Source organism: Symphodus melops (assembly GCF_947650265.1).
Source record: "Symphodus melops genome assembly, chromosome: 8".
Classification (NCBI taxonomy): Eukaryota; Metazoa; Chordata; class Actinopteri; order Labriformes; family Labridae; genus Symphodus; species Symphodus melops.
This window is the reverse complement of record NC_136698.1, coordinates 26,131,560-26,155,074: the sequence shown is the minus strand read 5'-3', so window position 1 is coordinate 26,155,074 and position 23,515 is coordinate 26,131,560. Positions and strand designations below refer to the sequence as shown.

The window sequence follows — 23,515 nt, the reverse complement described above, 5'->3', positions numbered from 1 at the left end:
CCTACCTGAGAGAGCCCCCTTCCTCCCACAATACCCGAGTAAGAGATGAGGATGAACCCAGCAGTATTTATGTTCTGTGCAACAATATATGAACGTTTAGGTAAAGCAGAGGATTTAGCAGTCTGGGCAGCTTTTATTAAGAGTACACTGAAGTTGCAGTCGTTTTAGTCACTTTGCTGTTGTACTATCTCTACACTGCAGCTTGGCAAGGGAAAATATAGAGTTTGTGAAAGGAATTAAAAGTAAATGTCAACCTTTTAAATAATGTTGTGCATGGGCTGACCACTGGATTTTGGAATTAGTAATGCTGTAGGAATTGGGACAGATGTGATGATTGACTCCTTAAATGTATAGTCTTCTGATAAAACCACTAAAATGAGTAAAAATAGAGAATAGAAGGATCCCTGTATATGAAGTCTCAGGTTAGGGTGAAGGGTTTCATGTGATCCCCCTCCAGATACGTAGTCCTGTTTGGTTGTCGACATTTTGATTGTTTGGGAAAAGAAGAACATTTGATTATTTTAAATGATATAATTCATCATATTTTCTAAACATATTTAAAAGGGATTCACATTTTCATTCATCCACTTCTCAGCTAGAATGTCAAACAACACATGAACTCCAAGCTAATGCTAGCTGACCTCGGGTTATATCAGCTAGCCAGTATGCAAACAACACTGTTTGGGATCATACTTCTTTTTAAACATGCAACAACTTTGGATGAAAAAAAACAGACTCAGTGTGCAAAGACCTGCACAGTTGCCTTAGCTGACAATTCTTCATTTCAGAAAAATATCATCTTTTCAGACGTTTCACCTGAATTTTCATTTGCTAAAAGATCCGAGATGTGGGGACATAATCACAATGTGTTACTTTTAAATGAAGCTGGAAAATAGCAGCACCACATTTTACTGTTTATTTGAGATCCCTGACCTCCATTGACCTCTTATACAAGTCTATGATTCGTAGGAATGTGGGTTATACACAAGCAACATAGTGTACTTAACTAAAGTGGGTCATGAAATGTGTGAATAAAAGCCACAAAATCACACCAAATTGTGCCAAACACCATCATGCTACTGCACCTCATCATCATTCAGAGCCAGCTCTCGGATCTATTATGTTCCCTGTTATCTTCTCTGCAGGTGCATGGTCATTCTCTGTGTCGGAGCTGGCAGCACCAGGTGTGGAGGTGGGTCGACTCACCGCCGCTGATCCCGATCTGGGCGAAAATGCACAGCTGGAGTTCACCATCCTGGACGCAGAGGAGGCCGAAACGTTCAACATAACCAGCAGAGACCAAGAGGCTGTCGTTGTGCTCAACAAGGTGAAAGATAACAACAAACGTTTTCAGACAGCTACATGGGCCTGGATTTACTTTAATGGTCACATAATGAGAGAAATTTGCTTTGGTCTCAGTTTGCAAACGAATTTGATTTGGTCATTTAAACACTTAGTCGCCCCGCTGAAACACATTTCTGCTGCTGACAGGTTCAAACTCCCAAAGCTCTGCGCTGAGCAATTAATGAGCAACATTGATCTAATGAGAGGCTGGTGAAAAATTGTAAGTCATTTGATGTGAGAAGGCCATCTAAGAGGCAGCCAGTGTGAGTTTGTCTTTTCGACTTGAAGGGTTTAACAGCATTGTGGCATTCAAAGATAATTATTGCTCAGTGAAAGAAAATAAATTAAACAGCAGCGTAGGGTGAGAAAAGAAAAGGCTCAGGATTTATTACCAAAACATTTTGGGGTGGAAAACAAACAGAATGGGATCTTTTGCCTGAGTCATGCAGTGAGATAAAACATGAAATATGAGGCTTATTGTAGGGCTGGGCCATCAAATCAATCAAATGTCAATAATGGGCCCAATAAATATATTTACAACACTGATGGATATAACAGCCTATGAAGCAGCAGAGAAAGAGTCTGCACATTTGTGCTTGCAATCGAAGCACATGTAGGAGTGCACACCCACTTCCAGTGCAATCATTGTTTTGGCAGCTGGTAGAGGAAGGCGAGTTTCTCTGTGAGAGAGAAAAAAATAGGTTGAACCAGACAAACATGCTACACGCTAAAGTTAACTCTTCATCATCCAACAATAAGCATTGAACAACAATAAAGTACTAATAGACGTCATTGGCAGCTCGGATCGTTGCCCCTCGTTAGACATCCTGTGTCTGCACAAGAGCACGAGTGTTTTCATTGTTTTTGAATATATATATATATATATATATATATATGGAAAGCTGAGAGTTGGGTAGATGTGCATCAAAGGGAGTCGAACCAGCAGCTGTGTTCGAGAACTATAGAGTTTTGGGTCTGCACCTCTGTTTTGATGATTGATGCCGATCCCATTGAAATAGTCTTTCTGGGGTCGCCGGTGGCGCAGCGGCAGTGCGCGCGACCCCATGTATTGAGGCTCAGTCCTCGCGCGCGGGCGGCCCGGGTTCGCGTCCGGCCTGTGGCCCATTTCCCGCATGTCTCTCCCCACTCTCTCTCCCTGATTTCCGACTCTATCCACTGTCCTCCCTCTATAATAAAGGCATAAAAGCCAAAAAACAAATCTTTAAAAAAAAAATAAAAAAAATAGTCTTTCTACATAAAAAAAAACAAACTAAAAAAACAATACGCAACCCAAGACACTCATAATGGACCAACAAGGTAAACTGATGGTATAACTGCCCGTTACCCAGCGTCCCCGGCTCGCTGTATTTTTCAGAGGAGTGTTGGGGAACACTGATTTTTACAGACAAAAGGGGGATGTGTTACTTATCTTCTGTTGGTTTAATTTAAAGTGAATGCTGGTTTTGAAGAGGAGACCTTCACATTTAATTGGATCTCTTGGTTTTTTACAACATTTTTGTTTTACAGTTGTCTTGTTGTGACCATTTTTTATTCATTTTATGTTTAACAAAAAAAATATGTTAATGACATATGTTAATATTTTTGTTGCTTTTCAAAAAGTAATGTCATTGTTTTATTAGTAACTACATTACCTCCAAATTAACTATGACTTATATTCATAAAGAAGAATGATGCAACGGCTTATTGTTTATTGTCAGAGAATCAATATAAAAGAATCATATTTTTCATATTCATCAATTGACTTAAGTCTTTATAAGAAAATGTCGTATCTTGATATGTCTTTCCTTCCACTGGTTAAACGGCGCTCTCTGTTGTCCAACAGCTGCTCGATTATGAGACACGCAATTCGTACACTTTTGCTGTGGAGGTTGCAAACCCTTTCGTAGACCCGCGTTACCTGAGGAATGGTCCCTTTAAAGACCAGGCCACAGTCCGGGTCATGGTCCTTAACGCTGATGAGCCACCTCGATTCTCCCAGGCTCGGTACCATCTGGACGTGTCGGAGAACTGCCCCCCTGTCTGCTCCGTTGGCCGCGTGTCTGCTACAGACCCGGACACGGGGCAAGGCACCAACATCAGGTGGCTTATTAAACCCCCACTCAATCATTTAGTCTCACATTGAGGACTAGCTCTCCTTCTCCTTCCTCACCTTTTCATTCGCTCTCATTTCTTCTTTCTGTATCTCAGGTACTCCATCGATCCCCAGTCAGACCCCGAGGCTCTGTTCCGCATCGCCTCTGACACGGGCTTTATCAGCACAGTGATGGAGTTAGACCGCGAGCAGGAGCAGTGGCATAATATCACGGTCATCGCCACACAGAGGGGTACGTAGACCCCTTCTGGGCCTCGGGCACGCCGAGCAGCCGAGCTTAGCAGAGTCATTTGTCACCGAAAGCACGGCCTGGAGTTGAGAATGAAAAGTTAGGGGTAACAAATGGCGTTCATTCAGAGACAATTTCGACATTTTTACGTCTGTTTCCTTTTCGTTTCAGACAATCCAAATCTTGTGACAAGGGTTGTGGTTGCTATAGAGACAATAGACCAAAATGACAATGCACCAGAGCTGGATCGAGACTACACGACGTCTGTGTGTGACTCCAGTGCACCCGGTCAGGTCTGTTTTGGGTTTTTTTATAATTTCTTCATTTTTCAGAATTTTTTTCCAGAGATGCATCTTTTTGTTTCACAGAAGATTCTTAAAAATAAAACATAATAATCCCACTTGTGTGAGTGTGGTAGAAACCCATGAGAAACCTGCAGCGCTGGTAATGACAACATGCAGCAGCAGTGTGTGTTGCTCTTTGTGTGTATTACTCAGTGCTGGTTGGTAACAAATCGTCCCTCAGGGATAATGTGAACCTCGACCTTGATAAATAGCTCAGTGTATGGAAACCTCACCAAGAAGAAATATATATGGTAATACAGAAAAAAAACATAATATCAGAGATCACACATGAAAGTGCAGACATCAAGTTAAACAGTACAGTACAACATTTTAAAAATGATAATAATATTTGAGCACCATTTATGCAAATATGAAGCCCAAAGATCAGATTAATACAAACATGATATTACAAACCAACTCTGTCTTCATCTATAATATATGGCATTATTAACCTTCGTTTAAAAGAAGAAAAAAACAATAAAAAGGCAGATGTGTAATTTCTTACATTTGGTGGAACTCAAAAAGACTGCAGCTACATAATAAGACTCTAAAATCAAAACTGTTTGCTTCGGTGTTGTGAGCTGCAGTTTTAGACTAAGGTAGTGTGTCCTCCTCCCACAGCAGTTATCTTCACCTCACATTCACACCTCTTTTATACGTATTTCTAAGAACACATCAAAGTTCCTCTGACGCTCCTGCACTGTCCGCTGTCTCCTTTGTCACATCTTTCATTTTTATTAAAGTATGTTTATGTTAAAGTTATCTATTTGAAATGAAATTATGTATTTCACATCGTCATTGTGTTGATTTAAATCCTCAGAGGAAAACACATCAGTGTTTACTGTGGTTACAGACAGATAAAGAATACAAAGCGAAAAAACAAGGAAAACTCATAATTTTAAAAAACCAGAATAATCAATAAAGAATAAAAACACTGGGACTCTGTCTCTGGTATGAAGAAGATCTTTTTTTTTTCTCTAAAGCCAAGAATGTGGGACAAACGTTCAACGGTTACCTACATTTCATGAAAGCATGGGGAGAAGATGGGGGGTTTTATTAAAGAGCTTCATAAATAAATAAATATAAGTGCTGATCTCTCCGAGCTGACAAAGCAGGCCAACCAGCTTTTTGGTAAAGTAGACAACGGTGTGTCTCATATCTATGTCTCGAAATGTCTCTCAGTATGTCTGCCCACAGAAAGGAAGACTGCTTTAGCATTTAGCATTTAGCAATTCTCTATAGAAATAATCCAAATCGGTTTTTATTGCCAAGAACATATTATATATATATTATATTATATATTTACATATACAAGGAATTTGTCTTGGTGCTAAAACAAAAGAATATTAGGAAAAATCCCAGTTCTGGTTTCAGTTTTGAAAGAATTATGTCATTGTGTGTTTTATTAATAAAAATATGTCTCTGTTATGACACAATGTAAACGCTGTGATAATCAATACTTTCTTGCAATGAAAACAAGAAGTCATGAAGATGTTTAAAAGACAGTTCATGCTATGTACAATAAGGTGTCAATGCTGTTAATCCAAATGTTTCTAAGACTGGTCCAAGAGCAGAACCAAAGGACCTCCATCTTGTTTTATTGCATTGTTTCATTTTGTCATTTAAACCAATGGAAACCTCGTGTACATAGATCATGATCAGTGTCCACCTGCAGTTTTTTTCTCACCGGCGTTTTTTTTCAAAATGTTTCTTATCTTGTTAAAAAAAATCTCAAATAGAAAATATGCAGCAAAAACTGTCAGAGCCGCGTCGGTCATACAGCGGCCGCTGTCAACAAACTGTTGTCATGGAGACGAACAAACGCTTCATGCAAACAATGACATTGCTAATTGCGAACTAGCAAAGCTTCCAGTTACTCCTCATACAGTGACCGGTTCTGATGATTGTCTGATTCTGAATGAGATAGCATACACTGGCGTTCTCTTATGCCATCGCTGTGACATGAAAAACATATTAATTCAATTTTTTTTTTAAAACACAAAAAAAACAAACCCTGTCAAGCACAGATAGAAGATATGGATTTAAAACAAGGACAGTGTCATTGCAAAAAAAATGAAGATGGTAACAGAAACTGAGTTTGTCACACCCTCAGTCTAAATCGACACGGAGCAGGAAACCAGGTTTTCTAATAGTTTTGTGAATCCTTAGGGAGGCTCTCAAGTTTTATTGTGTTTAGAAAAAAGTAAAGTATAAAATGAGTAAAACATATTTTTGTTATAAATAAATATATTTATATATCTAACTCTCGGCTGTTGTGTGCAGGTAGTTCAGGTCCTGCGAGCCATCGACAAGGACCAAGGAGGTCAAGATGTCCCTGTTCACTTCAGCATCCCCCCAGAGTCCAGCTCTGCACTGAACCTTTCCATCAGGGAATCTGGAGGTCACTCTGCTTGGCTCGGCTTTTCTCTTTCACAATCCAAAGACATGACAGAAGCCCCCAAAAAAGTGGCGCAGGCTGTTTGTGCAGTGACCGTGTTTGATGTGTGTTTCTGTTCTCTCGTTATCAGGTGTGACAGCCAGCCTGGTTCTGCAGTCAGCCTTGGAGCCCCTCCCTGGCTTCTCCTCATCCTTACTCACTCTCTACGTGCCAGTTGTGCTTCGCGACGGGGCCTCGGGTCTGACCAACACTGGCACGGTCACGGTGACCATTTGTCCCTGTCTGCGGGGGGGCATGCAGACGGAGGACCGCGGGAAGCAGAGGGACAGGCGGTGGGAGAGGCACATGGTTTGTCTCCCCATGCCGTCCTCCTCTGCGTCTCTCATTTTCAGTCTGGTCACCTTGTTGGCGATGCTGGCGTGTGTCACAACTTTGCTGGGTACGTTTTGCCGCGTCTCTGAAGTTTCTGAAGCGCTACAAATGTGATGTTTGTGATTTTGCTTTAAAGACGGTGACTAGTTTTGTCAGGTTTCCTCCTTATTGCTAAAGATTGTGTGCTTGTGTGTCTCCTGCATGCCCTATAGTGGTGTGTGCACTCTCGCTGTCATTGCGCCATCAGAAGCGAGACTCCCACTCGCCCTTCGAGGAGGATGATGTCAGGGAGAACATCATATCCTATGATGACGAGGGGGGAGGGGAAGCAGACACGGCAGCTTTTGACATTACGGCACTGCAGAGCATGCACAGAATGCAGCACATGCACAACAACAGGAACATGTGAGCTGTTCCCAAAAATAAAAACAAATGTTGTCTTTGTGAATGTGGCTAATGGGAGTGTGTGCAAGTTTGTGTGTTTCTCTGACGGTTATCTCTTGGCACAGATGGTACACCCCGCAGAATCCTCCAAGGGCCAGGACGTACAGCTGGAGTCGTAACCCGCGCCCCGGCATGAGCCCTCAGCAGCGGCCGGGCTCTGCTCCGCTCTACGGACGCCTTTGTTACGGCCTCCACACACTGCCTGTTCTCAGAGATTATCCAGTTGGGCCTCTGGAGGCGGGTGTGCAGCTAACGCAGCTAACCCACAGGCTCAATGGAGGTCATCTCGGCAGCTCCCTTGTGATCCCGAACCAGAACACCTTTGATCCTCTGCTGCGCTCTCCTGAGATCAGCACTGGTTGTTATAAAGCAGAGCACATGCTGGCGAAGAGCAAAATCACAGACAGACAGGAGGGCAGTGAAGCGAACAAAGCCGACACAAAAGAGCAGCAGGATCTGGCCAAGGTCAGATAATAGAGTTCAAACCAAAACTTTCATGTGGAGGCCACAAAGGCCATAACGTATGGGTTACAGTGTGGTTTATTAGAAAACAACCTCAAGTACTTGTGACTTAATAAGCAATATTAATTAATATTTATTATATTATTATTTTGATAGAATTCATTGACGGAGGAAAAAATGGACGATCTATGAAGAACAAAGATATTTTACAATCTGACATCATCCTATAGCTCACCTCAGTCCAAAAATGAGAATTCATTAAAAATCAAAGTACTTAAATGATTTGCTTTTTTTTTTTTAATTCCCTTTTTTATCTGCCTATTGTTTTTTTTTTATTGTAAAATAGTTTTACCGGGACATGTCGTCAATAATCAATGTTTCAAGAAATACACCAGCCTCCACAGTAATAGTTAGACTCTATCATTGATGTGTAATCTAGACTATCATTGATGTCTAATGTACTTTTCTGCAGATTTTGATCTCTTTATCTGTTATAACTGGGTGGAAAAATCACTTCTGTTTAAGTTAAAGACGACGTCTTCTTGCTTTCTGTCTTCTCTAAGCATGCCTCCTTTAAAATTGTGGGTATATTAGGTCGAAATGAGTGTAGAGAGTTTTCTATTAGCTACATTTGTTTGGCTCATATAAGCAGGCAGTTTTTTCATCACGATATCTCTCACGTAGCCTCAAGTAGTCTGCAGATATTTGCTTGCCCATTTGAAGTTTAAAGGTTACATAATTTCCTCCTAAGTCTCAGAGGTCCCCAAAACATGTCTCAGACATTTCTTGTAAAAAATCCACTCTGATCCTGTATTTGATCATGTTTATAAACCCCTCTATTTCAGCCCTGCTCAGAACAGGCTGTTTCTGTGTCTGTAGCTTTAAATATGTAAATGAGCTGTGTCTGACCACGCCCCCTTTCTGGAAGGGCTTGGGTGTACTCGGTGCTTTCTCGCTCCATGGCCTATTGTTTACAGTGAGAAGGCAGACTCAGATGGCAGAACAAACACCTAGCTGTGGGAGTGTCACCCACCTGGGGGAGGGGCTACTGCCCTTTGTGATGTCACAAAGGGGAAATCTCCAAACGGCCTGTTTGAGCACATTTTCGAAAAAAAGTGGAGCAGGCAGAAGATGGAGAGGATGAACCTTTCTCATGATTGGGGGGGTTTGTAGAGGCTAGAGACACAGTGTTAGAAATACGTTGTAGAGTGTATTATTTTATAATGTGACCTTAAACAGCACTGAAGAAAATATGAACGATCACTATGTTTCATTTTCATTGTTCTTCAGATTAAGACAATTCAAAATGAAATTTCCTACAGAACCTGTCTGCAAAATTTCTGCAAATGTTGCATGTCAAAAGTAACATAGCATTTGATAATGACTCTATGCTGAGACTGTCACCAGCTACTAAAATCTGTGTGCATAAATAAGACAACATATGTGAATCACAAAATTAAAAAGGGCATACGGTACTTAACCAAGGAGCCATTATGCAATACTGGGCTCAGGCCCAACAGTCAATCAGTGTAAAATGTCAGGATCAGAACATCGGTGCAGTTTAACATTTCCTTAATCATACACATCGATTCATATAGGTGTTATTTTGAGTGCTATTTAATTTTTAATATAACATATTCAGTGATAATTTAGTGGAATTTTATATAAATCATTGTGTTTGTCCAATAAAACCTCCTTTCTGGTTTTCTTTTACAGAAAAAACCGACAGAAACGGAGTCGACACCAACCGGCGACTCTGCAGATCTGTCGCACTGTGACCCAAATGAGTCTTCATGCCAAAGTCACACCAGCTCCTCGTCAAACCAGCACGAGGGGCGGCCGGGGTCATCACAGACCCAGATCAGCACCGGAGCCACCAGCTGCACTTTGGATGACATTGATACTGACTCTTCTATTCCCTCTGTTTCAGAGCGAAATTATTCAAATGGAGGTCAAACGAGCTCTGTAAACCCTCCTGTTTACCTGCCAGGAGACACGTACAGCATCGTGGGCTCGCTGAATCCAAACAACAGAGGGACGTGTTTGAATGGGGTGAGCAGCGGTGGCTTATTCCCGGCGGGGATGCATCTACTGAACATGTGCAAACTCCAGGGGAAGGATCTGACCTCCCAGCCTTTGTCCTTAACTGGGGGGCTGTTTGGCAACAACACAGGCTGGGCATGCGGGGCGGAGAACGCGAGGGGAGAGGCCGCCAACCCGCAGCCTCTCCGGATGGAAGACCTCCTGAACATCCGTCTGGATCAGGTCACCTTTGACCTGTCGCAGCCACCATATGACTCACTGCAGACTTACGAGTTCGAGGGTCGTGATTCACGAGCTGAGTCACTGAGCTCACTGGAGAGCGATGGAGAGAAGGACGAGGGCAGGGTGGTGGGTGGGATGGAGGAGTTGAACCAGAAGTTCCAGAGGCTGGTGGAGATCATTCGAGAGAGAGAGAAGGAGAAGGTGGGAGACGGGGGAGAGGCGAAGGGAGGAGGGACTGCTGAGGCGCCTCACGATGAGACTCATAAACAAAAGGAGGACAAAGAAAAACAACAACAGAGATGGGATTTCTAGTCTTCAATAAAGGAAAAGTTAGAAAGAGGAGCAGGCTGTTGACAGTGATGGATTTAAAAACAGCAGGGTGGATAAACACACAGACTGTAACAGAAATGTTCTTGTTTCGCCCCCCCCTCCCTTCCCCCCCCCCCCCCCCCCCTGCAGGGAAAATCCAGGAGTTTGACAGCGGAGTGAAGATTTGTGTTGGAATCAGTGCACAGCGTATAGTTTTCACCTCCACTGTCTTTATAGAAATACATATGGATCTGTCACTTTCCACACTGCTCATGTAGCTGACATTAATAATGCACTGGAGCTTTCAAAGCTAAAGTTATGAAAAATTAACTTTTTTAAATATTGATTCTGAGCCCTGAAAGCTGCATTGTTAGAAAATGGGCTTCATTAAATATTGACCAGAATTGTGATATTTAATATTGATAGTTTAATATGGACATGCTCTTTGGAAATTCCCTGGAATTTGAATGAACCGTCTGAATAGGAGAGGTTTAAACTTTATACCGTACTGCCATGTGGTCACAGAGTCCGAGTGCGTTCATTTTTTATTGTGTAGCTCAGCAAGTTAGTTAGGTGGTCTAAATGTTCAACACTTCAACACCCTTCGATACCATGTGTTCTCACACACTACAGTCTGTGCTGTAAAAGACTGAGAGTATGTGAAGTAACGAAAGCTGCTTTTTAAAGGACAGTAGCACTGAAGAAGAATGAGTCCATCAAAAACAAACTCCTGCACACTGTCTAAAGGCACAAGACAATGACAACATGCATGTTTTTGTGCAATTTAAAACAAGAATTTATCCAATTCATTGGATGTCCAGGACTTAGATCTTTGTTGCTGTTGTACCTGAACAGGTATCGTTGGATTTTTACGAGAATCGTATTAAAGTTTTCAACTCTGGTATCATGACAAGCATATCAGCGCGCAGTCTTCATTACGCTAGCAGAATCCACTCACTATTATTAGGGGTGTTACGACTCTGATTCTTTACAGAAAAACAGACGGGGATTAAAGTGCAGAGTCATTGTTTTAACTCATGTTGCACTTTCAGAGGAGTGACAACGCTGCAGGCTAAAAGCTAATCTCAGTTTAGCTTCAGCCTGCAGGTGTACTTTTGGAGACACCGTGGTCACTGCCTGAGATGGAGTGAAACAAGAGAAATAAATTCAGCACAACCTGAAAATCCTCCTGTTCCCTGAAGGCAGCAGTATGGCTGCATTTTACGTCACTGTGACACTAGATGAAACTCGTTTTGTGCTCAGACAAAGACAGTTTTGTCCTCTACCCTTCCAGGTATGTTTGCAAACCGTTCACTGCCCATGAAAGAAACTCACACACTTCCTTTAGCAGGAACTGTGTCGTCTTTAAAGCTCCTGTGGAGTTTTTAAGCTGCTCATGAAACAAACGTTTATTGAGTTAATTAATTAAATGATACCTCATTATGTCACCTGTTTACCAAGAAATCTAATGAGACCGTCAGCTGAAAGATTTTTTTTAAAACATTTTTCACATCAGTAAATTAATTTTTATTCTTTTAAAGCAGGTGGCCTTGGTTTGACTCTGTACTGCAATTCACTTTCTACTCTTGATCCCCCCCCCCCCCCCCCCCCAGAAAAAAAACTTGTTACACATGTACAGGTCAAGATCAATAAAGAGTTAATAGGAAAGGCTTCGTCTCCAGGGGGCGCCAAATTAGACACAAAACCAAAGGTTTTACATCTGAACTCGACAGCGATGTCGGACGTGCTACGTTTAGAGACCTGTTAGCTTGGTCAGACTCAAGTCACCTTTTTGGAGCCTTTATCAGATGGATAAAGGCTAATGTCACCAAATCTAGCGAGTCCTATAATAGCTGCGTTCAGTTTACTGCAGCAGATTGCAACAAGGATCCAAAGAACAACCAGATGAAGCAGATTTGTAAAAAGTTCATTTTAAAGAGCCAAAAACTATTTTTGTTTTTTTAGTTGTTTTTTTTATTAAAGGAGGGTGGTATAGATTTTCATGACTGACTGACTTTTGAGACAGTTTTGCCATTTTTTAACACAAGCTAATATGTGTGCGCAACCACGTATTGTCTTTTCCTCCATCCTTCTTACATGATGGAGTTCTTTGCGTTGACTGTATAAAAATAAATTGGTGAAAGATAGTCTGCTTTAGTTGCATAAAAGCGTGTTTTCCTTACTATAAAAAAGAGGCTATGGAAAATTACTATTTAATTGTTAACATGCAGCTACATCTACTGTGACTCCAACCTTGAACATTGTGGGTTTTTTAAATTATTTATTTCCCACAGTTTAAAGAGCTGAACGTAAACAGGATGGAGGATTTGATGCAGATCATTCAAATTCCCCAAGAATGCTTCGAAAAAACCCCAAATTAAAAAAAATCAAATCCCATGTCCTCATCAGAAAATGCTATTCATTTATAAGACCATATTTTGATATCCAATTTTAATAAGCACGGCCTGCAGGATCAAATCTTGAATTTTGTCATTTCCGGAAGGATATTAAAAATGGGTGTTTATTCAAACACATTTATATGTATCAGTGCTGAAAGAAATATGCTTAAAGAGGACGTAATGGTGTGTTTGAAGAATCGTGACACCCCTACTCAAACTCCGATTTGAATTTCCCTCGGGATCCATACAGTATCTACTCACAATGCAACGTGCACACAGTTAGAGATGATTAGACTGTCACTGTCAAAGACGTGTGTGCTGTTGTGAAAGTAAATAATGTCCATGTGTAGATAAACATCAACGTCTGCTGAAGCTGTCATTGCTCCACAGTGGACTCTCCGGTGGGACGGGTCTATTTAGTGGAATCCACACAGGAAATGAAGCATCTGATTTGCAGATATCAAACTGTTGCCGACTTATAATGTTGCCCCTCATTTCACCCACACAAGACGATTATTTGTAATTCATTGTTGTGATTGCTCGTCTAGAATTATCTCCAAAGGCTTATTTATGTCCCACGTTTAAACAGACAGAATTTGGCAGCAGCCATTATGCGATGAGGAACGTGCAGCCATTGTTCTGGAGATGAGCCCTGAGCACAGAGGAAGCTGCACAATAATGATGTTCTTTAAGACTGTGTTGTGTTCTTCAGGCCAGCTGTCATCTGACAATCATTCGTTTCTGTGGCTATTTCAAAGCTCATTTATTTTTTAAATGGTATCAGGAGGAATTATTAAACTAATGCCAGTAAATAATATGATCAAATGTGTTTGACTTTCTGCACCTTCTTCACCCTCCACACTGACAATTCATATCTTAATCTAACGCCTCCTTAATAAGACTGTGATGCTTTCAAACTAAATTTGACAGAAAATCTTTTATAGAGCGGACTCCTCAGGCAACAGCATGCAGAGGAAGAGGAGGGTGATGTTTCATAAAGAGCCAGATGATTAATAGTCATTTCCACACTGCATGCAGCACACTGTTTATCTTCATGCAGCTGACTGCTGGAAGAAGAAAAAAATAAAATAAAATAAAATAAAATTACGAGAAGACATCCTCACCTGCAGATCAGGAACAGACTTATTTTAACAAAGAACTAAATATAGACACACAGCGAAAGAAGGAAGACCGAAATAGAAAATATGAAATTAAAATATGTTTGAAATTCTCTTTCATTTAAAGGGCAGTTTGTTGTTCACACACACTTTAAAGAGAGTAAAGAAGAGACGTGTGAAGTGGAGGACAGCAGTATCTGACCAGGAAAAAGAAAAAGAAAAAGAGTATGACGGTACAACGGTGCCACCTAAAGGTAGACAGAAGCATTGCATCATTGCCCTCGTCGTCAGAGCAGCTGCAGGTAAATAAAAACGTTTCCTCTTTAAGCTGATAAAAGATGGTTTGATTAATTTACATTTTCAGGTAATGTAGAAAGACTCCTGAAAACATGTATTCAGAGACTGAATGGGTCTCTGAAGCGGAACAGGTCCTTTTCTATGTTTAAAGTCTGAGTCGCTCCACCCTGTTGGCCACGCCCACAGGCAGGACGAACACCTGACGCTGTTTATCATAGAGCAGCTGATGAAGAGCCCTGTTGAGCTTGACGTATTGTGTGTTTTTGAAGCATTCATGAAATAAAAATGAGTTGTATTTTTTGGGATTCACAGTGTTGGAAGTCGTTTTATAATTGCATCCAGTGGGGTTTTTTTACGACTCAGCAGCAGAAGAAGGGATCTGCGTGTGTTTGCTGACTTTTTTCCAGATGTTTAAAAAAAAAATCTTTAAACAGACTTTCACATTTTCTATTCACCTGTTGATTAATTACATGTCTATATTTTTGTTGGGGATTCATTCTTTTTTCATCGCACTCCTTCGGCCCTGGGGTTAAAGTTAAACAGGGCTTTCTTGTATTAGATTTAGAACCAAGTTTGATGGCGAGAAAAAACACAGGAAGATTTAATCTAACATCAAGTGTTCATAGATTATTAACAGTTCTTATATGTCAGAAAAGAAGGTGGGAACAAGATCAAACCTGATGATGGAGGTATGAGTTCAGTCCCTGCAGGTCTGATTCTTTGTCTTTACTCTGCAGCTGCTCTTCCTCACTCTGCAGCATGCAGTCACCTGGGACAAAGTGCTGCATCATAACACAAGTTTGAACTATTAGTTTACATCTGTCACAGTCCAAAGTGCAGACTGTACTGTGTGTATGTGGTCAAAACTAGACTAGCTGCAGTTACTGCTCGATTATTGCCATTTTATTGGACCGCTGTCCTTGTCCCAGCATGCACCAGGAGATAATCATATTTATTGACATGAGTTTGTTTGACTCATAGACTGTATATGTAACAGGTCTGACTCGGCTGGGGTTGGAGGTGATGTTGATTTCAAACTGCGTAATCTACAGTAGGAGTGTGAAACAACAATTTCAGCCGGGCTAACATGTTCAGCTGCATTTTAATAATCAGATTTCAGTCAGACTAACAGAATCAATCGAGATATTCTGACTTCATATTAATGTACTGATGACTCTACCATCCAATATTACGAGGCAGCTGTTGTATCAGTGGTAGAGCGAGTCGTCTCTCAACCAGAAAGTCTGGTGTTCAATCCTTCGCTCCCTAAGTCTCCTTGGTTGAGGCGCTGAAACCTCAGATTGCTCCCCATGCTGCGCGGTGGTGTGTGCATGAATGATAATGGAGAAGCGCTGTGGGGCGGCGTGGCATCCTCCGCTGTCAGTGTGTGAATGTGGCGTGATGGGTAAATATGACATGTAGGGTTAAAGGGGCTTTGATATAGTCAGAAGACTAGAAAAGCACTATACAAGTCACAGTCCACTTGCTGTGTGTAGCAGAAATAACCTCTATTAACCCCTGTCAATGCGTTAATAAGTTAAGTGAACACGTTTCATTTGGAACATTAATCCCATTTTTTGAAACGTGGCTTTTAAATCAGGGGGGAAAAAAACTCAGAATCTGCAGCTTCAGCTGACTTCAGGGGGTTTCCCACCCGCTCCCTCCCACTCCAGTCTGAGAGAAGAAAGAGGAATCCAACAATCATGTCAGCAGTAGAGATCTAACATGAAGCAGGAGACATCACCTCTGGGACCTCTGCGTTTGATCTGATCTCTTCTAAATCAATCGGATTTGGGTAGAAAAAAAAAAAAATCCAGGTTAAATATAGATGGCATCTAGTGTGCAGCCTGACATCTACATGAAGAACAGAAAGAACACAAAATAATGTATTCAGCTCTTCAGGGCAAACTCTATTTTTCACTCACAAGCCTGAAATAAACACAAAAGCACAAACAATATATAACTCGTGCATCGACGTGTGGAGACGTGCCAGGTTCCCTTTTTGAAGAGGACTCACAAGATGTCACAAGATATTGTCTCGCAGAGAGCTTTAATTACAGTCCTTTGATGAAGAAAATGGGCAAAAATATATCACAATCAGAAAATTAAATATGCTTGTTTTAGTTTGAGGAGAAAAGGTGATGAAAGTAAAAAATGTTCAGCTAAAAAAACCTCTTCAAAATCATCAAATGGATCAAATCTTTTCAACGAGAAACGGATTATCAACTACGACTTTGATTTGTTTTACAGTGCAGCATTCATGGAGCAGCTTAAAAAATGTTTGTTTTGTTTTAAAGATGTTTTCTGTTTTAAATCCGTGTGAATCGCTCATCGTCTGAGAACGACATGTTGTACACGCCCTCGCTGGCAGCTCCATTTTCCACCGTTCTCCCTCGGCTGTCTTCTTCTTCTTCACTGTCCTCGTCCTCTGGGGTTTTCTTGTTTTTTTTGCTGGAATAAAAACAGTACAGGCTCAATAATCTACGGCAGCCTTCAAGGCCAAAACAAAAAAAGCATAACCTCAAACACATTTAACATTTCAAAAATTCCACAAGAATTTAGATTTTAAAAAAACAAACATTCATAACACAATGAAACAAAAATGAAAATAAAAAAAAATATCTCAAGAAACACAACCTGACTAAATGCATCTCATTTTTAAGAATTTTTTTAAGATTTTCCATTTACACAATTACAATTACATTTCTACAAAAAATATTTTGATACCAATTCACAAAATGTGTCTTTTTTAAGCAGTAGGCCACTAGATGGCCCTAGAGGCAGGACACAGGTTTCACTACCTTTTTCAGGTCAAATTAAATGTAAATGTGTTCTGTAAAAGTTTTTTTTTTTGTGTGAAATATTTTGTTCTTTTTGTCGTGTAAAGTGATCATGTGATCTTGTTTTGTTAGAGGGTTTTTATGTTGTCCTTAAATTCGGTTGTGTATATTCATTTAAACAAAAGTTTTGCCTCTCCAATCATCTGCTCACCGTTTCTTTTGGACCAAAGAGGACCCGATGAAAATAATGAGGCCAGCCACCACAGCGCCCATGACCACCCCGAACACTATGAGCCATGGGGGGGTGTCAGGAGTGTAGGGGGGCTCCAGGGTCTGGGGGATGCCATCGAACTCCAGCGTTTGGTCTGTTAGCAGAAAGGCACTGTTGATGCGATTCCTGTGCTTTCTGTTGAGAAAAGTACAACGTGTTAATAAAATGTGACCTTTTCATACTAATAATAAACGTTTTGTGAACATTGAACTGATTTCAGGATAGCACAACAACTTTGACTTGAAGAGCTACAAAAAATGTCTCATAAATCCTCAGTGATCAAAATGTTCTCAGTGCTACAAATGTGGACTGACTGTGATTATTCAAGTCAGGAAGACTAGATTATTCATGCAGACCTAACCTAAAAACATAAATATGTGTTTATAAGTTCAGTCCTCCTCTTTTTCACTTAATTAAACATCGGGACTTCAAGACGTCCCGCTGTGTTTCAACAACTAGAGGAATAACAGCTCGGTCGAATCTTTTTAATTAAACTTTATCAAGGATCATTTATCAGATATCAGTGGTATGTCTAATTGAGTTTCAATTATCCATCCATCATCCGTCCATCCATCATCCATTATCCATCCATCCATCCATCCATCATCCATCCATCATCCATCCATCCATTATCCATCCATCATCCATCCATCCATCCGTCATCCATCCATCATCCATTATCCATCCATCATCCGTCCATCCATCATCCATTATCCATCCATCCATCATCCATCCATCATCCATCCATCCATTATCCATCCATCATCCATCATCCATCCATCCATCATCCATTATCCATCCATCCATCATCCATCCATTATCCATACATTCATCCATCATCCATCCATCATCCATCCATCATCTATCATCCATCCATTATCCATCCATCCATCCATCCATCCATCCATCATCCATCCATCCATCATCTATCCATCATCCATCCATCCATTATCCATCCATCATCCATCCATCCATCATCCATCCATCATCCATCCATCATCCATCCATCATCCATCCATCCATCATCCATCCATCATCCATCCATTATCCATCCATCCATCCGTCATCCATCCATCATCAATCCATCCATCCATCATCCATCCATCCATCATCCCTCCATCATCCATCCATCATTAAATGGATTATTGAATCTGAGGTAAGTGTGACATTTGACCTTTTTCAGTTGTTGCCAAGAGAAAAAAGTGTCTGAGGTGATTACCTGACAGCCTGCTCCACATTGTTCTTATCTATGAGACTGGATTGGTTGAGCGGAGACGTCACTACAAACCAGAAGGACACTCTGGGAGTCTCTGCACATACGATGACGTTTGACACTCTGGGGAAGTTCCACAGGACAATAAAGAGCTCATTGGTATCACAACAGGTTCATTACATATGAGTCACTGGTCTTTATTGCAGTGAAGAGATATTATGTAACAGGTTTATAGGAACAGTGCTATCCGTACTGTCTATACCTCCAACAGTATTATTCACCTTTGTTATTATTTTAAACCTACACAGAAAGTTTTCTTACTCAAATTCCCGGCTGCCGTTGAATTGTCCCCTCATTGCGTACGCCATAGTCGATCGGAACAGAAACATTTCCTTTTCATCCCAAATGTACTGCAACAACAACAACAACACCAGAAAGATCACGTGCTGCCTTAAAAGCCTGAACTTAACTGAACAGCACATGGACCTTGCCCTCCTAGTAAAAAGTCACACTGACTGAATTATGCAAAAAAAAAAGTCATCATATTGCTATTTCCAAGGAAAAATGTGGCTGCATAAATGATCCACTGCTTATAAATAATGTTTTATTGTCAGAAAATATATAACATGGTAAGGCCTGAAACTGTTAGTCATAATGAGAAGCCTTGCTCGTTTTGCGCAGGCAGATTAATATTTAAAGAAATACGCACGGCTTGATCTCCCAGAGCAGTTTTGATGCTGAGTCGGACTTTGTACCCCTCTGAAGCATCTGCAGAGAGAAAAAAACAGATTCAGACGCAAGCTTCAGTAACAGTTTTAGTTTCTTGGACTGAATTCTTTAATAGGAGTCTTGAACTCTTGAAACTCAGAGTGTGAAATTCATCAAAACCTTTTGATATTTCTTTCTAATGAAATACGCGTTCCTCATTCTTTGTTTTTATCATCACGGTCTGCGACTTGAACACACACGTCATGGCTGTGTCTTGTGGTGAAATACAGAAAGTTATACGTTTTTTGTTTTTTTTTACTGATTTCAAATCTTCCACTGGAGAAGTCATAACATGCAAAATAGTAGATCCAGTAAGAGTCTGCCCACATGTCAATAAATGACTCTCATTGTGTGTCTGAAATCTTTATTTGAAGGTGTGTCCAAACAGTGTGGGGAAAGAACATCAAGTCATTTCCTGCTCTTTAACTTTATTTATTACTGTAGTGTGCTGAAGTTTATGACACACATTTTGTATTGGCAGTGTAAGCTGCCTTTTTCATTATTAACTCGTGTATGTTGATATCATTGGTCTACTTCTACAGGTTAAAGAGCGGCCTTTAAGAAGAAACATGGTACACTAAATATTGACATTAAGTCAGCATTAATCAGTTAGTTTATAATTAACTGAGAAAAAATACATTTCATACAACAATGATTTAAATCATCATTCTGTTTAGATTGAACTGTTCAGAGACCCTATGGGACATGGGCAGGAATAAAAGTATGATTTAGATTTCAAGATTCAAGATTTTTCAAGATTTTTATTTGTTACATGCTCATACAGATGTGCAGAGAAATGTAAATTTTTTTTTCAAGATTCAAGAATTTCCATGGAAAGTGTACTCACAGGCTCTATATAGAAACTTTCCCACGAGCACGAGGTGTACTGAAAGATGTTGTTGTGCTTGAGAGAAAAGTTGTGTGCGAACACTGGAAAGTGTTGAAGTGCACCAGAACATTTCTGCCACTCTGTCTCAAAGAGAAAGCTCTATAGAGTTCTGTCATATCATATATATCATATATGGGCCGGAGACTTTCTTCAAGCATAATGAATTCATTATAAAATACAATCTGATCTGGGTTTTTTCTGAAAAAACAAGATATTTCATAATAGTAATAATTATCTCATGAATACAAGTCATATTTAAATCACTGAGTAAAATCTGCTCTGTTTTTTTTTTCCTGGGATACCTGTTCCTGAGATTCCCAACAGAAGCTGTCATTTAGACCCCTTAAAGTCACAATCATTGTGACTTCTGAGTTTAACACGGTTATATTTGTTTTGAGTTTAAAACTCGATCTGTCAGGAGGATCAGCTGTTCCAATAAAACATGCTTCACTGAAATAATGTGATGCCTTTGAAACGCACACAGACAGGCCATGTGGTGACTCAAGAGACACTGGATCCCTATACGGTGTGAAACTGATCTCATTAATTCAGAAACACACATTTTTTATTTATAATGCACTTTACATTTGAAGCAAGTGCTACAGAGCAGATTTTTACTTCCTCATTTGAATTGAAAACAAGCAAGACTTCTGCATGCTTTCTTCTTAGTGCAGGAAACCTTGTGAGCATAAAGCTTCCTCATGAGTATAAGAAGCCTCGTTGTAAACACAAGACATTTTCTTAGGAGTACAGGGCAGTGCACTTTTTTTTCTTAATTGTTGGAAAGGTTTTTGCCCCCCCGAACATCTCATTCATATCTCTGTGCTCTTTTTCATCACAGACGTAAATTTGAAACAACGGTCTTCTAAAATCTGAAGAGTTATAACTATGACACGCGACAGCAGTCAATCAACTGAACAGTAACACTCTGACAGAGATTTGGTGTCAAGTGAAAAATGTAGGAAAATGTGCTTTTGGTAAAGGAGCTGGAGAATGGACTTCCAGAAACACGATCAGTCTGACAAATCCTCAAAACATTTTCACAAGTAACCCTCATTCTGTTTCATTAACATGAGAAAATATGAGTGTGAGACACCGTTAAACACGGTGCTGTACTCATTGTGATGTCTCTAAATAAATACGTGAAATAGAAAAAAACGTTGAACAAACTGATTTTTTTACAAAACACAAAGAAGATGAAATTCAGTCAGTTTTGAGTACTTTATGTGCTGTTCTTTTTTGCTTATATGAGTTTAACAATGTGTCCCATAGAGCACATTGAGTTGAAGACATTACGGCGTAAAGATTGGCATGTGTTTGAGAATGTGTTGATGTCATGTGGAGGTCATTGTTGAATCAAACATTTGAGTTATGTGTCTAATCGACTTTGTTTCAGATTAATCTGCATTCCACACATGACAGGAAACAAAGAAACACAACCAGTCCTTAGAGGAACAACTCCCCTGTTTGTTCACAGTATCTGAGCAGAGACCCAAAGGAGACAAATCATTAAGAAAACATTAAAAAAAAAGTGCTAATTATGGTCACTCACCTGGTTTACAGAGCTGCCCGGCCGCAGCAGAGGACAAGCAGAGCAGTATTAAAATCTTCTCCAACATCTTCCCGGAGAACAATACAATAAAAAGTTGTGAAAAAGCTGCAGAAGCTCGAGTGAAAATGTCAGCGTTCAGCAGAGAAACTTCATTGAATCGAGTTTAATATTTAAGCCTGGACACACCTGATCTCACCTCCCCTCTTTAAAAAATGCTGAGCAGCTCGCCCGCTCTGTAAAACATGGAGACTGGCAAGAGGCTACAGCAGGTAATGTTTGTTCAAGCTTCATAGATAGACCTGCTAATGTGAGAGAGGCAGACTGCTGTGCTTTGTTTACTCTGCAACAGAACAGACTGTGAGTAAGTCAGCCAGCGTGCACAAATTGTTTCAAATGAAACACGCTGCAAAATGATTATCTGGCTGTATCGGCTTATTGGCAGAAATGTACTGGATTCATAACAGTGTAACAGTCGGCGTGTGCAGTTATTGTTCTCCTTTAATCTTAGATTTCATGACATGGTGTACTGTACTCACTCCCTGTCTCTCCTACATGTACTATGTGAGGTCAGCAATACAAATAAGAACAAACAAATCCTTCTTAGTAAGAAAGAGAATGTGTGAAAAAAAAACCTTGAAAATATAACAAATATCATAGTTTGTCCTTGCTGACTTTTATATTTACGGTTAATCATCTATTCTTTGCGACAATTAAACTGGCAGTTTGGTTAAAGGTTCAACCATTAATGACAAACTAAGTTGACCCACCCGTGACTTCAGGCCAAAATACATGATGTGGAGTTAGTTTGTTTGTAGGATCCCTCTCTTACAGAGGAGGTCAGGGTCAAAGATGACCTTCTATCATTTAGGAGGGCATCTGAGGGGGCTTCACTTCATGACCTTAAAATCATTGGAGGGGCCTTTTGTCAGGTTTTTATTTCAGGGGGAATTAATTCACTTTAGCTGTGTTTTTTTTGTTTTTTTGGCACGGGGCACCAGGGGGCATCAACCCCCTCCCCCCCCCCCCCCCCTCCCCCCCCCCCCCCCCCCTGAGTACACCACTATACTCTTTTCATAACACATTTTATGAATCCAAAAAAATCTAATTACACATACACCAGGCGTGCAATAAAAACCATTTAGTCACATGTTTTACAATAACAGACAACACCCATTCTGAATCATCATGAAAAGATTTCCTGTAAATGTAATTTAGGAGTAACCAGTCAGGATAGCCTGAGCCTTATTTCTGATTCATTTAACATAAACAGCATCCGGATGATCCTCTGCAGAAACACTGATTTACATAAACTGGTTTTGCTGCATTAGGTCTGACGGCAGTTATTTTCCTGAACAGATGAGGGCAGCAGAGGCCTAACAGAGACATCCGGACTCAGGAAAGCAAGAATGAAGCTTTTGTTTTGTGATCATTCATGATTTTTTTTTTTTCAAGAACATTAATTGTTTGAACATTGTCCTTGATAACTGACTGGTTTCTGTGTTACCAACATGTCTGTCTCACATCATCTTTGACGATACTTTGAAAGCTTGTTCAGTTTTCTGTCTTCAGCAGTGAAGTAATATTATTGTGTATACATAGGCTTATACAGATCCTGGAAGACTTAGACCTAGATTCATTTGGCAGGATGAGATATTTTTATACAAAGATTTAACCAAAACCTTTTCACACCACCCGTGCAGACTGACCTTTTTGTAGGCCTATAGCTAAATGGACTTAAACTTGAATAGCACATTAAATGTGGTCTTCTAACTACTCATAGTAATTTTGCACCGCGGGTTACACACCTGCACATTCATATACTGATGAGCTGAAACAAACACCCTGATGGCAGAGGTTGTTATGGAAGTAACAAATATTCATGCACATTTATGCAGCGGGAGACATTTAGGGTTAAGTGTCTCGCTCAAGGACACTGTGGACATGTTGC

General features: G+C 40.4%; 2 protein-coding genes across 3 annotated transcripts in view; one reads left to right on the top strand and one right to left on the bottom strand.

Annotated features, from left to right (window-relative positions):
• cdh24a (cadherin 24, type 2a) overlaps window positions 1-11,887 on the top strand; it is a 46,900-nt gene extending 35,013 nt beyond the window's left edge. For both annotated transcript variants that reach the window (XM_079350762.1, XM_079350763.1), the window contains 9 exons: window positions 1,146-1,327; window positions 3,188-3,444; window positions 3,553-3,689; window positions 3,858-3,979; window positions 6,314-6,431; window positions 6,559-6,867; window positions 7,013-7,205; window positions 7,310-7,709; window positions 9,423-11,887. In XM_079350762.1, coding sequence (XP_079206888.1) covers window positions 1,146-1,327; window positions 3,188-3,444; window positions 3,553-3,689; window positions 3,858-3,979; window positions 6,314-6,431; window positions 6,559-6,867; window positions 7,013-7,205; window positions 7,310-7,709; window positions 9,423-10,283 — 2,579 coding nt within the window. In that variant the 3' untranslated portion in view covers window positions 10,284-11,887. The remainder of the gene's footprint in view (window positions 1-1,145; window positions 1,328-3,187; window positions 3,445-3,552; window positions 3,690-3,857; window positions 3,980-6,313; window positions 6,432-6,558; window positions 6,868-7,012; window positions 7,206-7,309; window positions 7,710-9,422) is intronic.
• Window positions 11,888-16,125: 4,238 nt separating this feature from the next.
• Window positions 16,126-23,515, bottom strand: part of cltrn (collectrin, amino acid transport regulator) — an 81,407-nt gene continuing 74,017 nt past the window's right edge. The window contains exons 2-7 of the mRNA XM_079350840.1: window positions 21,568-21,672; window positions 19,068-19,126; window positions 18,680-18,768; window positions 18,365-18,481; window positions 17,086-17,280; window positions 16,126-16,545 (exon numbers count right to left, since the gene is read on the bottom strand). Coding sequence (XP_079206966.1) covers window positions 16,404-16,545; window positions 17,086-17,280; window positions 18,365-18,481; window positions 18,680-18,768; window positions 19,068-19,126; window positions 21,568-21,634 — 669 coding nt within the window. The 5' untranslated portion in view covers window positions 21,635-21,672 and the 3' untranslated portion in view covers window positions 16,126-16,403. The remainder of the gene's footprint in view (window positions 16,546-17,085; window positions 17,281-18,364; window positions 18,482-18,679; window positions 18,769-19,067; window positions 19,127-21,567; window positions 21,673-23,515) is intronic.